Source organism: Quercus suber, unplaced genomic scaffold, assembly GCF_002906115.3.
Source record: "Quercus suber isolate HL8 unplaced genomic scaffold, Cork oak 2.0 scaffold_155, whole genome shotgun sequence".
NCBI classification, from domain to species: Eukaryota; Viridiplantae; Streptophyta; class Magnoliopsida; order Fagales; family Fagaceae; genus Quercus; species Quercus suber.
In genome coordinates, this window is record NW_027069616.1 from 808,479 (window position 1) to 822,754 (window position 14,276).

Genomic DNA, 14,276 nt, shown 5'->3' on the forward strand with positions numbered 1-14,276 from the left:
TAAAGTTTAGTAACAAACTTCATTGTAGATTAAGGCTATAATTGCGCACAAATTTTTTTTTATTGGATATAAATTTTAACAAATCTATCATCGAATTACATTTTCTTTATATGTACTCTATCCTTGCAAAATTCAAGAAGATTAAAAATTAATAGTTATGTTATCAATCAAATGTTTAAATTTTGAGTTTTGACAATAAAAAAATATACATAACAAATAAATTTATAAATTGAATCGTAAATAACGTCCGATTAACATTAAATTTGAAATGTGTTTTAAAACATAAAAAACATGAAATTTAATAATTAGATTTTCAAATATGTAGTCATTTTAATTTATTTAGTAAGAATTATAGTCTTAAGCTATAATTAAGTTTGTAGCTAGACTTTGTCTTTTATTTATTGAAAGTAAAATTTGAAAATTTAAATGTTGGATTGCATGTTCTTATGATATCTTCCATGCTTACAAAAATTCAAAAAAATCAAAGATTAATAGTTATGTCAACAATAAAATCTTTAAATTTCAAGTTTTTGTGATCTAAAACTATGCATAAAAAGTAAGTGTATTGATTGAATATTAAATATCTAATTTAAACGAAATTTGATATGTATATTAAGAAAATAAAAACATATAATTTAACAATTAAATTTTCAGAATTTACATCAAGTACAAAGACATGCAAGGAGTTTGAAAGGTTTTTCTCCAAACCTTGTCCTTTACATAATTACAAAGTAAACTAAACCGTTTTGGAAATTATATATTTCCACACCAAGTAAATCCTCAAACCTCTCTCAATAAAAAAAAAAAGTAAATCCTGAAAGTTGCATCCATTATTACCAAAAGAGAAACAAACGGCAAACTTGGGGTTTGAATATGTCCACTAAAACGAAGGCTGGTGTTCAAGGTAGAAGTGCATATGACAAGACATACTTATGCAGATAAGTAACGAGTCATCCAAGACTGGAAGCGAGACCAAGCCAGCTCAGCCGAAGCTTCATCCTCATCAGGCAATCCCATGCCCTTCCTCCTCTTCAGACCTTCTGGAGACCTGTTCATGAATGCATGTGCATTGCCTGGATAAATGTGTACCTCATATGGAACTCCTGATGCTTTCAACTTCTCCTCCAAAGCCTTGGCAGCCTGAAATTCAATATTTAAAGACAATGAGCATGCAAAGCCAAGAAAAAAGGAGACCTCTCTCTCTCTCTCTCACAGAAGCTTCCATTCAATTTTTTTGGTGATCGCTATTCTAGCAGTACCATCAATTATAAATTACACATTACCATCATTCATTTTTTCTGGAGTTAAATTTGAGGTTTATGAGTTTACTGTGTATCCTAATTAAGGGATGGAGCCAGGATACCAAATGAGAGGGAGTGGAAGTATGAAACCATTTTTTTAAGAAAATAAATGAAAAGTCATAAGAGAAAGAGAGAGAAAGAAACAGACGAGAGAAAGTGGATGTGGGTGATACGGCATGAGCATGACGGCCTCAACAACGATGTATCATGTAGGGTGGCATTGTGTGTGGCTTGTACTGCTGTGCACTTGAAGCAAAGGAGGAGAAGAGACAATTTCTATTCAATTGATATCAATATCATAGTTTTAATAATTAAACTAGTCAAAGAACAGGAAAGAAGAGAGCTTCAAGGTTTTAAGGTCGGATCAAAATTCAACCAAAGTTCAAAACATGATGATGTAATAATTATTTTAATAATCATTTAATATGAAAAAAATAAAATAAATGTGTAAAAAGTATTTAAAGAATTACAAATATATCTTAATTTAAAAAATTATATCTTTCACGGTTTATTACAAATATTAAGTAAATATTTTCATATTATTCAAAATTTTAATAAATTTATACAAAAAAAAAATCTATAAAATTTGAATATATTTATAATATAATATAAATACAAATATTAAGTAAATATTTTCATATTATTCAAAATTTTAATAAATTTATACAAAAAAAAAATCTATAAAATTTGAATATATTTATAATATAATATAATTAAATAAAACTAAAAATTCAAAGTTAATATATAAATATATCTGTAAGCTAAGCACACCAATTCAAGAGGCAAAAGGAGGAGGAAAAAAAAAAGTAATGCTAAGGTGGATTCACCACAATCTCCAATTAATTTTTTGTTAATGACATGGTATACTTATTTGTGAATGTTGTAAAATTATTGTAATTTTTTTTTGTTGTGTTTATACTTTATAGCATTACTAAAAAATTATCCCTTCAAGTCATCTCTCATCTCTAGGATCGAGACTTCCTAAATTTTTTTGAAAAAATAATTAAATTAAAAAAAAAAATTCATTCCAAAGACAACAATATCAGCCCCGTTAATTGTCTCTTTTGACTTTTCCATTTTTCTCTCAAACAAAAAACAAACACCCATTAGTTTCTTTTACCATCTCACTTTCCTTTCTCAGATCAGTTTCATAACACTCCCCCCTTCTCAGTCTCTCATGCCCTCAGTTTCTCTCACCCTCTCTCTCTCTCTCAAGGATTATACAAGGGGGCCAAGACTCAGGTTATATATATGGCATTTAAAAAATATTCTAAAATATCTGGGCGCCAAGGAATGGCTCCATCCCTGTCCTGATCAACAATCAAGCTCTCCTTTAATCCTTATATTCTAGCTCTCATAGTTTTTATTAATTATCCCTCACTTCAATTGCTCCCAACAATCTTAGTTCCAAACGGAAATGACTTATACCATCATACCACAAATATCAATCTATGGAAAATTTTGCAAGGTTTTAAAAGCCTTGAAGCTACAGAGTTGCCACTGTTTAACAATAAAGTAGAAATCTTTGGTCACTTTACTAGAAGGTCAATGAATAACACATGGATTTTGTTTGGTTTTTGCACATGTACAGTGGCTAAAACCTATGGGTGAGAAGATATATTTAAACAAAATCTGCCTAGTATCAACAACTCAGCCATGAACAAAGAGAAATTTTAATAGAAGGGAAGCTAACAGGAATGATTAAGACTAAAAGCAACCAAGGAAAAGAAAATGCCATACCGTCACATCTGAAAAGCCAACAAAGTTATCAAGCTCCCCAAAATGGGCCTGAACAGGTGCCTTAGCCTGGGCAGGGTCTGCAAGTTCTGATGAAGGAACTCCATAAAAAGCAACAACAGCATCAACCTCAGGTGCGAGAACAGAGCTTGCAATAGAGAGAGCACCCCCCATGCAAAAACCAGTTACACCCACCTATTTCAATGAAGCTATAAGTTTGCTTCTTCAAAATTTTAATATTAATGAGATATCTGCATCTTCAGCAATGTAAATGAGGATAGAACATGGAACTAATTAATGACATATTTCGTGAAATAACACTGTAGTAAAAATGCCGAAAGGAAATTAATGTTGGGCACAATGTTTTTGGTCCAACTTATATAAACCAAATTTGTACTTCAAGATCTCATAAATAAAAATTGAGCAACTACTTAACCATATAAAGAGTCCTTATAAATCGACTTCTATGTGGGCCAATCGTTTAAAATTCTCTTCATTTAGTTCAAACTGTCCTCAAATCTGTGGCTTTTGGAACCAATAAAAAGAAGTGTAGCATTATTATGTCAAAAACTCATCAAAGAAGACTCATAAACAGAAGGAATTGCATATAAGCAAAAACTCTTTGACCAGAGCCCTCACAGTTTGCCTCATTAATGCCACATAACTTAGGTGGCAAACTTGAAGTAAACCTCAAAGCAACCTATACAAAACCTCAACTTAAGGCCAATCTTAGGACCAAGCACGGTGCTCAAAAACTTTCACATACTACAGCTTGGCAATACATATGAAAGGGAAGCAGTGGGATGGGACAATCACAAATTCAAAGATAGCTGATCCCTAAGGACCATGTTATTAGAGCATCTAGACAATGCTAGTACAAAGTTATTATTATAATGCAGCAAAAATCAGTCTGTTTTTTCTTTTGCTTTTTTTTATAAATTTTTATCCAGCAAGTAAACAACAGCCACACCTTCTTTGAACCATTTGCTTTAAGCCAGTTAACTGAAGCACGGATATCCTTCACGGCACCTTGCCAATCAAGACCATCCATCAAGTGTTGTGCTTCTGCAACATCCAAACCAACCTTTCCACGATACAAACTGAAGCAAAAAATAAAAGGTGCACCAGCATTCAAAAGAATCACAAACAATATGGCAAAATTATGAGATTGACAAATATAAATTTTTATTTCTTTTAAAAAGAAAAAGTTCTCTTATTTTAACAGGCACAGATGGCTTACTCTGGGATAAGTGCTTTAAATCCAGGGCCAAGTTGAGAAATTTTCTCAGCATGGTTTTTGATTTCAAAGTCAACACCCCACCACTCTTGAAGCACAACAATCCCAGGAGCATCTTCTTTGCCAACCACATACGCATCAAATGCCTGATCAAGTATGAAAATAATAATAAATAAAATGAACGAAGATCAACTAAAAGCTAACAATGCGGAAACCTATACAAAACCTCAACTTAAGGCCAATCTTAGGACCAAGCACGGTGCTCAAAAACTTTCACATACTACAGCTTGGCAATACATATGAAAGGGAAGCAGTGGGATGGGACAATCACAAATTCAAAGATAGCTGATCCCTAAGGACCATGTTATTAGAGCATCTAGACAATGCTAGTACAAAGTTATTATTATAATGCAGCAAAATCAGTCTGTTTTTTCTTTTGCTTTTTTTTATAAATTTTTATCCAGCAAGTAAACAACAGCCACACCTTCTTTGAACCATTTGCTTTAAGCCAGTTAACTGAAGCACGGATATCCTTCACGGCACCTTGCCAATCAAGACCATCCATCAAGTGTTGTGCTTCTGCAACATCCAAACCAACCTTTCCACGATACAAACTGAAGCAAAAAATAAAAGGTGCACCAGCATTCAAAAGAATCACAAACAATATGGCAAAATTATGAGATTGACAAATATAAATTTTTATTTCTTTTAAAAAGAAAAAGTTCTCTTATTTTAACAGGCACAGATGGCTTACTCTGGGATAAGTGCTTTAAATCCAGGGCCAAGTTGAGAAATTTTCTCAGCATGGTTTTTGATTTCAAAGTCAACACCCCACCACTCTTGAAGCACAACAATCCCAGGAGCATCTTCTTTGCCAACCACATACGCATCAAATGCCTGATCAAGTATGAAAATAATAATAAATAAAATGAACGAAGATCAACTAAAAGCTAACAATGCGGAAAAAAAAAATACCATAGTGCATAATTCAATAAAATTAAGAATATTCAGCAATATTGTGGGCTTTTGGAAGGCAAAAGAGCTTCGTAACATGGCATGATACTTTGAGTTGACACACTAGGCTAATTCTTATCCTTTGTGAACAATATATATTAGCACATTATAAACACATCCCACATCCCATCAAATCTAGAAACATTACCTCACACCTGCACATCATATAATTTTTGGTGACATAATCTCTAACTAACGTGAAGCACTAATCCTAAGTTGTATAAGTTATGGACAATGGGAAAAAGAAGAAGGAAGATGCTTAAAAATTAACTTCCAATCATAAGTGCTTCTAATCAATTCCCAACCCTTTCACCTTATTCTTCATGATATCCACACACATAGTGAAATATCTAATACTTGATTCATAGCCACCATTAGAGGGAACAACAGCAAGTGTCCGTTTAGGTTAACTGTTTGAAAATGTGATTTTGAAAAAATAGCAAGTTTAAAAGTTGCATTGAAAACACTCTTTGTAAAAAGGCAATTAAGCATTTGGTGAAATCTATGAAAAGTACTGTTGCTGTGAAAAACTGTAATGTGAAAACATAATTTTTTGGCGAATTCAAAAAAGCACTCCCATGAGCTGCAATTTGAAAAGGAACTCCAGCGCCCCCCCCCCCCCCCAGAAAAATTATTGATATGGTTTCAATTACTCGTGACAATGTCCAATATGGCAATAATTTTTCTTTCTTTCTAGTTTCTTTGTATACACTTCAATATCTCCATATAAGATGGTTAGTCATACTCATATACTCAGATGCTACGTAATTCACAATGTAATTTGGTTAGCAACACACATTCCTAATAACAATGCAGAAAACTCTCTCTCAACCCATTAATAAGACCCATTCATTCTACTCCAACACATACAACTCCAAGAAAAAAACAACCCAATAATCAAAACCACCCAAAAAAAAATTTAAAACCCAAATTCAATATGTATAATCCCACTAAGAAGACACAAACACATTATTCAAAACCATCCAACAAGTTCCAATTTCCAAACGGCCTGGGCTGGCCCTTGGGGAACACTTAGGCCATTGCCTAAGGTCCCCAATAAAAAACAGGCCCCAAATATTTAAAATTAATAATTAGTTTTTTATTAAAAATAGAAAAAAGGTGAGCTCCTTGCCTCCTTCACTTCAAGAAGGCTCCAAAATTGTTGGATAATAGAAATCCAACTCATTTGAGTTGCTAAATTGGTTAACAAAATTAAAATTAAGTGAGTGTATCAAATTATTATTAATGATCAATTTCCCATAACAAATTGATATTTCAATTTTTTTATTAATCTCTCCCACATTGTAGACTGTCAATATTAAGCATCCAATTCCAATCTCTCACATGGTCACACACCAACTAATATATCTCTCCCTCAACACCAGAATCAAATTTGGAAATTAGATTTCAACCATCCTTCAAAATATATAATTTTATTCAACGTAAATTAAAACTCATTTTAGAACTTTGTCAAGAGCCTTGTACAAATCTCCTCACGAATTATCAAAAAACTCATTTAGAAAAATTTACAACTAAAGGTTAGAAAAACTTAAATTAAAAAACGTAATTAATAATTTTGTACATCAAAATGCAAGAAAGATGAAATTACAATATAACATTGATTAAATAATATTTCAAAAAAGAAAAAAGAAAAAAAAAAGTCCCCACTTAGAACTGTTGTCTAGGCGTCAAATTGTCTGGAGCCCTGCAAACGGCCAAACCCCAACACGGCAACACACAATCTCATAACACCAATGTCAATAAGAAATCAAAAACCCATTAATCAAAACAACCAAATAAGGCAGACCCATAATTCAAAATACTATGGTTATATCAAATTCAAATGAAAGACTCACAGTGTCTTCTCTCTGAATCTGGATTTTCTTGAAGGGAGAAGAGGAGGCCATTGATCGGACTTGGAAGCGAGAAACGGGGGAGGGAGAGAGCGTCCGTACAAGTGAGAAGGTTGAGAGGGAAGGCTTGAAGTTAGGGAATAGTCTGGATGTTGTGAAAATGGCAGCTAACATAATTCACAATCACTTTTTTTTTTTTTTTTTTAATTTGCTAAATTACTTCACTCCCAACTCACTCAACCTGTCAACCACAGCTCTGGGTGCATTTATTCCATATGGCTATAGGCAAGACAAGTTTTATTTACGAGGACTAAATTGCAATTACATCCTTAAAGTTCGGTGTAGTTTTCATTTTATGAACAAAATTTTCCTCCAAACTAGTTTGAAGAGAAATTCTTTAAACTTCTCATATATTTATTTTTTTAGTGTGAATTTTGAAAATCTAACCGGTGAATTTTATGTTCCTTATGTTTTTAATATACATATCAAATTTCGTTCAAATCGGCTATTATTTACTATTTGATTAGTTAGCTTATTTTTTATATACAACTTTAGATTACAAAAACTTGAAATTATAACATTTATTTGATGACATAGTAATTAATTTTTGATTTTTTTGAAATTTTGTAAGCATTATGGATGTAATAAAAACATGCAATGTAACGATTAGATTTTCATAATTCACACCTAATATAAATATATATGATGAGTTTGTAGGGTTTTTCTCCAAACTAGTTTGGAGAGAAACTTTTTTCTTTTTTATCCTACAAAATTTTCAATTCTAGATTCGTATACCTAACGTTACATATTGTTTGGATTTAAGCCATTTCGCCTGTGCATCATGTTAAATGTCATCTCAACTCAAGATTACATAGTTTTATGAGTCAAAATTTTGAAATATTAGAGAGTAAAATTAAAATTACCCCAAACTTTGAAAACGTAAATTACAATATTGTTAAAATAATATTTAACATGTCTTTAATAGGGTTTAAAACAATTTAATTTTGAATAATAATAAAAAATACATCGCTTTGAGCTCAGTTGGCACTTAACGATCATCTCATCACAACATATTGACAAAAGGACTTAAATCCAACAAATACATAACGTTAGGATACAAATCCAAAATTTGAAACTTTAGAGGGTTAAATTATTCTAAATTTTAAGGATACAAATTACAATTTAATCTATATTATATATTTTATAATTTCCAATTAAATTCAAACTTATGTTACAAATATATTATTTTTCTCAAGAGAAATTCAATTCAATCCAATTAAGATTAATCTATGTTCACTATTTTTTGTACTCTCCAAATTACTACTAAGATGTCATTAACATTAGTCTTAACAATAAATAAATAATAAGAACACAAAAGTACACAAGATAATAATAATAATAATAATAATAATAATAATAATAAAAGTAGTAAAAAGATAATTAAAATAACACTACAGTAGACAGTTTAATAACTGTAAACTATTCACCTAGCAAGCACAAAAGAAATACTTGTCTACCAAAAAAGTAAGACTAACTTGTCTAGTAGACGGAAATCCAAGAAGGAAACCAATCCCCAATTTGAGTAACCTCAAAGAAAGCTTCTGCTATGGAAGTTATGCTCTTTGGAAAAAGGGACCTAAATGATTTAAGCTTCAATCCTCGATCTCTCAAAGAGTGGGTCTATCGAGAGGGAGAGAAATGGATAGTCTATTAATGCATGCCTTTATTCCTATCACTCATACTTTTCTTATTTTTGTATTTTCTTTTTCCTTTCTTTCTTTTTCTTTCTTGCTCTACCTCTCTTCTTTTGTTTTCCTCCTCCATCCCCCCTTCCTTACTGTTCACAACCATCGCTCTTTATACAATTTGCCATAGTATGATTTACCATTTTTACCCCTTAACTGCTTTTGACTCCTTATGGGTGTCCTTTCAAGACTACCCATTGGCCTTCTGGCTGCACAATCACTACCATTGCTTTGAATGTGTTGGTTGTACCCCCATCCCATTTCCAGACAAAATTGCTTGTCTTGTTTCTTACCTCTCTCTGTTTTTCACTACTCTCATCTGAATAAGGATCAAGCCTCTCCATTACCTACCTCTATGGCATGCATTAAGTGGTCCCAACCCATATTTACTTCTTTTAGGTGAGATGTCATCTCAGCAGGACGTCTCTCCCCAAAGAAGTTTGAGTGGAAACCACAAAATAGACCCTCTCTTTCTCCCCATTGCTAGACCATACCCTTGAATATCTTGACCCATGGCCTACCTCCCATGCATTGGCCAGGTACAAGTAGGTGGTGCCTTGGCCCTTTGTGCACGCTCCACTTTGTCTGAATTTGTTTCTTTCTGACCTTCACACCATTTTCTATTGCTTCCATGTTTGTTTGATTCTGCTGTACGTCCTGGTTGGTGTTTATCTCTTGTAGTGTGAAGGATGCGTGGGCTTTTAAGCTCATGTTCCCTGCCTTTCATCCTTTCCTTGGACTGGACATTGCTAGGGTGAAGACCCTCATCTTCTTGCCGAGCTCATGTTCTTTTCTTTCCAATGTCCGTGGGCTTCTTGGCTGTGGATTCTACCATACCACTTCATTATGCTTGCTATAGTTTTATTCTCTTTTTATTCTTGTTACCACATGGGCTTGCAGGTTGATGCTCCTGCCGTGCCTGCCCACTTCTTTATCAATTTTTTGCCCAGGGCTTCCTCAGCCCACTTTCCACATCCTTACCTCTTTTGGGCTTTATTAGCCAACATTCCTATTGTGCCAGCCTATTTCATTATCTCATTCATCGGGCTTCCTAGGCCCATTTACTTATTATTTACCTATTTTATTCCCATGTGCTTTTTGCTAGATCTATTGGGCTTTTTTTAGCCTAATTACTACATCCTTACTTCTTATTACTTTTCAGGTTTATTAGCCTTTAAGCCAACCCAATTAATTTACAAATTCATTTCCTAAGCTTCCTCAATCCATTTACTTCTTTTTTACCTCTTATCATTTCCATGGGCTTATTACTTCATTTATTGGGCTTCCTTGGCCTATTTACTCCCTCTTTACCTCTTTTTATTCTTATGGGCCTACTAGCCACCAATTCTGCCATTTCACCTTTTCTATATTGTTAGGCTTTTTTTGCTGTCGGGCCCTTTGTCAAAAGTGGGCACAACATATATATATATATATATATATATATGAGAAATAATTACATATTTTAGAAAAGTATGATTTTAAAAAATGTGTAAACTAATATCATGTATAATTTGAACACCCTCTTTAAAAAATATATAATTTAAAATGTGTAATTTTGATTATTTTTAATTGTATCCGTACATAAACACAGGATTACACACCAGTAATAATAATGATGACTCTCATTCAAGGGCGAAACCAGGAATTTTAGTTTGAGAGGCTAAGTTGCGGCACTAATATATTTATCAAGACAACCCTCCACACACACACAGTTTTTTTATTTTTTATTTATTTATTATTATATACTCATACACATATATACACACTTTTTTATTTAATAATTTATATATATATAATATATATACACCCAACAAAAAAAAAAATTGTATTTCAATCAAAATTTTGTTTGATGGCAATCTTTCATGAAATAAAATTTGTTTTTACCATTTTCATAGTGAAACTCTTAAATGTTTATTTTCAATACAAATTATCAAATTTTATACTAAAGTAAGTAAAAAATCTTTCAATTAATGAAATTTTCAAAAACATGAATGATCCAAAACTTAGAGGAATAAGTTATGCTCCAAACATATTTAAAGCTATCTTGCTTTAACCCATTATGTGGCAACTAAAGAGAAATTTCATGTGTAGTTTTAGTGACAATATTTTTTTAATGAGTGAATGACTTGTTAATTACCACATAATGGGTTGAAAAAAAATATCCAAACATATTTGGTGCCAAACTTTATCAAATATTTAACAAATAAAAAAACACATTTATAATAAAAAATAAAATTGTGAAAAAAAAGTTATGTCTTTTTTTTTTTTTTTTGAAAACAAAAAATAAAGTTATGTCTCTATAACTAGTAGAAAAATTTTCTTTTAAGAGCATTATTGGACTAATTCAAATATTTGAGGGAGCCAACTCTTATTTTTGTAGGCTAAATTTTGAAAACGTTAAAAATAACTATATATATATATTAAGAAAATTTCAAAATTTTCATGTACATGGCTTTGCCCCTGCTCTCATTGATGATTAAATGTATACTTGAATCCACCTTTTTTTGTGAGGTGAGAGTATCATGTCGTTGTACTTTGAGATTGTCTAATAATTTTCTCATTTTAAGTAATTTTAATTATCTTTTTACTACTTTTATNTGCTGCCTGTAGATCTAAGGTAAGAGAGTTGGGGTTGGCCTAAATGAAACTCACCTTAGGCCAATTTTTGCACAAGTCGAACCATCTCGGTATGGATGCATTCTGGCAGAGGTATTGAGTGTATGGCGTGCCCACAGTAGAAACAACGTTACAGATATTATAGCAACAATACAATATGGCAGAATAACTAAAATACTAAGCAAATAACATTAACACTTAAATAAGGGGAAATGACTTGCTAAAGTTACGGTGGGATAATAAAACAGTAAAATAACACTACAGTAGACAGTTTAATAACTGTAAACTATTCACCTAGCAAGCACAAAAGAAATACTTGTCTACCAAAAAAGTAAGACTAACTTGTTAGTAGACGGAAATCCAAGAAGGAAACCAATCCCCAATTTGAGTAACCTCAAAGAAAGCTTCTGCTATGGAAGTTATGCTCTTTGGAAAAAGGGACCTAAATGATTTAAGCTTCAATCCTCGATCTCTCAAAGAGTGGGTCTATCGAGAGGGAGAGAAATGGATAGTCTATTAATGCATGCCTTTATTCCTATCACTCATACTTTTCTTATTTTTGTATTTTCTTTTTCCTTTCTTTCTTTTTCTTTCTTGCTCTACCTCTCTTCTTTTGTTTTCCTCCTCCATCCCCCCTTCCTTACTGTTCACAACCATCGCTCTTTATACAATTTGCCATAGTATGATTTACCATTTTTACCCCTTAACTGCTTTTGACTCCTTATGGGTGTCCTTTCAAGACTACCCATTGGCCTTCTGGCTGCACAATCACTACCATTGCTTTGAATGTGTTGGTTGTACCACTCCCCATTTCCAGACAAAATTGCTTGTCTTGTTTCTTACCTCTCTCTTTTTTCACTACTCTCATCTGAATAAGGATCAAGCCTCTCCATTACCTACCTCTATGGCATGCATTAAGTGGTCCCAACCCATATTTACTTCTTTTAGGTGAGATGTCATCTCAGCAGGACGTCTCTCCCCAAAGAAGTTTGAGTGGAAACCACAAAATAGACCCTCTCTTTCTCCCCATTGCTAGACCATACCCTTGAATATCTTGACCCATGGCCTACCTCCCATGCATTGGCCAGGTACAAGTAGGTGGTGCCTTGGCCCTTTGTGCACGCTCCACTTTGTCTGAATTTGTTTCTTTCTGACCTTCACACCATTTTCTATTGCTTCCATGTTTGTTTGATTCTGCTGTACGTCCTGGTTGGTGTTTATCTCTTGTAGTGTGAAGGATGCGTGGGCTTTTAAGCTCATGTTCCCTGCCTTTCATCCTTTCCTTGGACTGGACATTGCTAGGGTGAAGACCCTCATCTTCTTGCCGAGCTCATGTTCTTTTCTTTCCAATGTCCGTGGGCTTCTTGGCTGTGGATTCTACCATACCACTTCATTATGCTTGCTATAGTTTTATTCTCTTTTATTTCTTGTTACCACATGGGCTTGCAGGTTGATGCTCCTGCCGTGCCTGCCCACTTCTTTATCAATTTTTTGCCCAGGGCTTCCTCAGCCCACTTTCCACATCCTTACCTCTTTTGGGCTTTATTAGCCAACATTCCTATTGTGCCAGCCTATTTCATTATCTCATTCATCGGGCTTCCTAGGCCCATTTACTTATTATTTACCTATTTTATTCCCATGTGCTTTTTGCTAGATCTATTGGGCTTTTTTTAGCCTAATTACTACATCCTTACTTCTTATTACTTTTCAGGTTTATTAGCCTTTAAGCCAACCCAATTAATTTACAAATTCATTTCCTAAGCTTCCTCAATCCATTTACTTCTTTTTTACCTCTTATCATTTCCATGGGCTTATTACTTCATTTATTGGGCTTCCTTGGCCTATTTACTCCCTCTTTACCTCTTTTTATTCTTATGGGCCTACTAGCCACCAATTCTGCCATTTCACCTTTTCTATATTGTTAGGCTTTTTTTGCTGTCGGGCCCTTTGTCAAAAGTGGGCAACAACATATATATATATATATATATATGAGAAATAATTACATATTTTAGAAAAGTATGATTTTAAAAAATGTGTAAACTAATATCATGTATAATTTGAACACCCTCTTTAAAAAAATATATAATTTAAAATGTGTAATTTTGATTATTTTTAATTGTATCCGTACATAAACACAGGATTACACACCAGATAATAATAATGATGACTCTCATTCAAGGGCGAAACCAGGAATTTTAGTTTGAGAGGCTAAGTTGCGGCACTAATATATTTATCAAGACAACCCTCCCACACACACACAGTTTTTTTATTTTTTATTTATTTATTATTATATACTCATACACATATATACACACTTTTTTATTTAATAATTTATATTATATATAATATATACACCCAACAAAAAAAAAAATTGTATTTCAATCAAAATTTTGTTTGATGGCAATCTTTCATGAAATAAAATTTGTTTTTACCATTTCATTTGTAGTACGAGAGATGAAAGCCCAACAACACAAAAGGCCCACCACAATATATATATATATATATATATATGATTTAAAATTTAAAATTAGATGAGACACGTGCCGCAAAATTGAGAATTCAAGTGAAATCTAATTGGATTTTCTCTTAGTTTTGGCTTTTAATATATATGTAGATATTATTATTATTATTTAGTGTGGAGAGCTATTATAATGTAAGAGGATGGAATATCAAATTACTCTACTCCCAAAATAACTAAAATTTATTCCTTAATGAGGTCACAACTCATTTTCCTAAAAATTAATTAGCACACTATCATCATACCAAAATCTGG

At 32.7% G+C, this 14,276-nt stretch overlaps 1 protein-coding gene across 1 annotated transcript; it reads right to left on the reverse strand.

Annotated features, from left to right (window-relative positions):
• Positions 1-612: 612 nt before the first annotated feature.
• On the reverse strand, positions 613-7,364 carry LOC112033151 (uncharacterized). Its single transcript, XM_065777450.1, has 5 exons — positions 7,146-7,364; positions 5,030-5,172; positions 4,760-4,889; positions 3,042-3,233; positions 613-1,140 (listed from the first exon to the last, which is right to left on the reverse strand). Exons 1-5 carry the CDS (start codon positions 7,314-7,316, stop codon positions 931-933), a joined length of 846 nt encoding a protein of 281 aa, XP_065633522.1. The 5' UTR covers positions 7,317-7,364; the 3' UTR covers positions 613-930.
• Between the last annotated feature and the right edge of the window lie 6,912 nt (positions 7,365-14,276).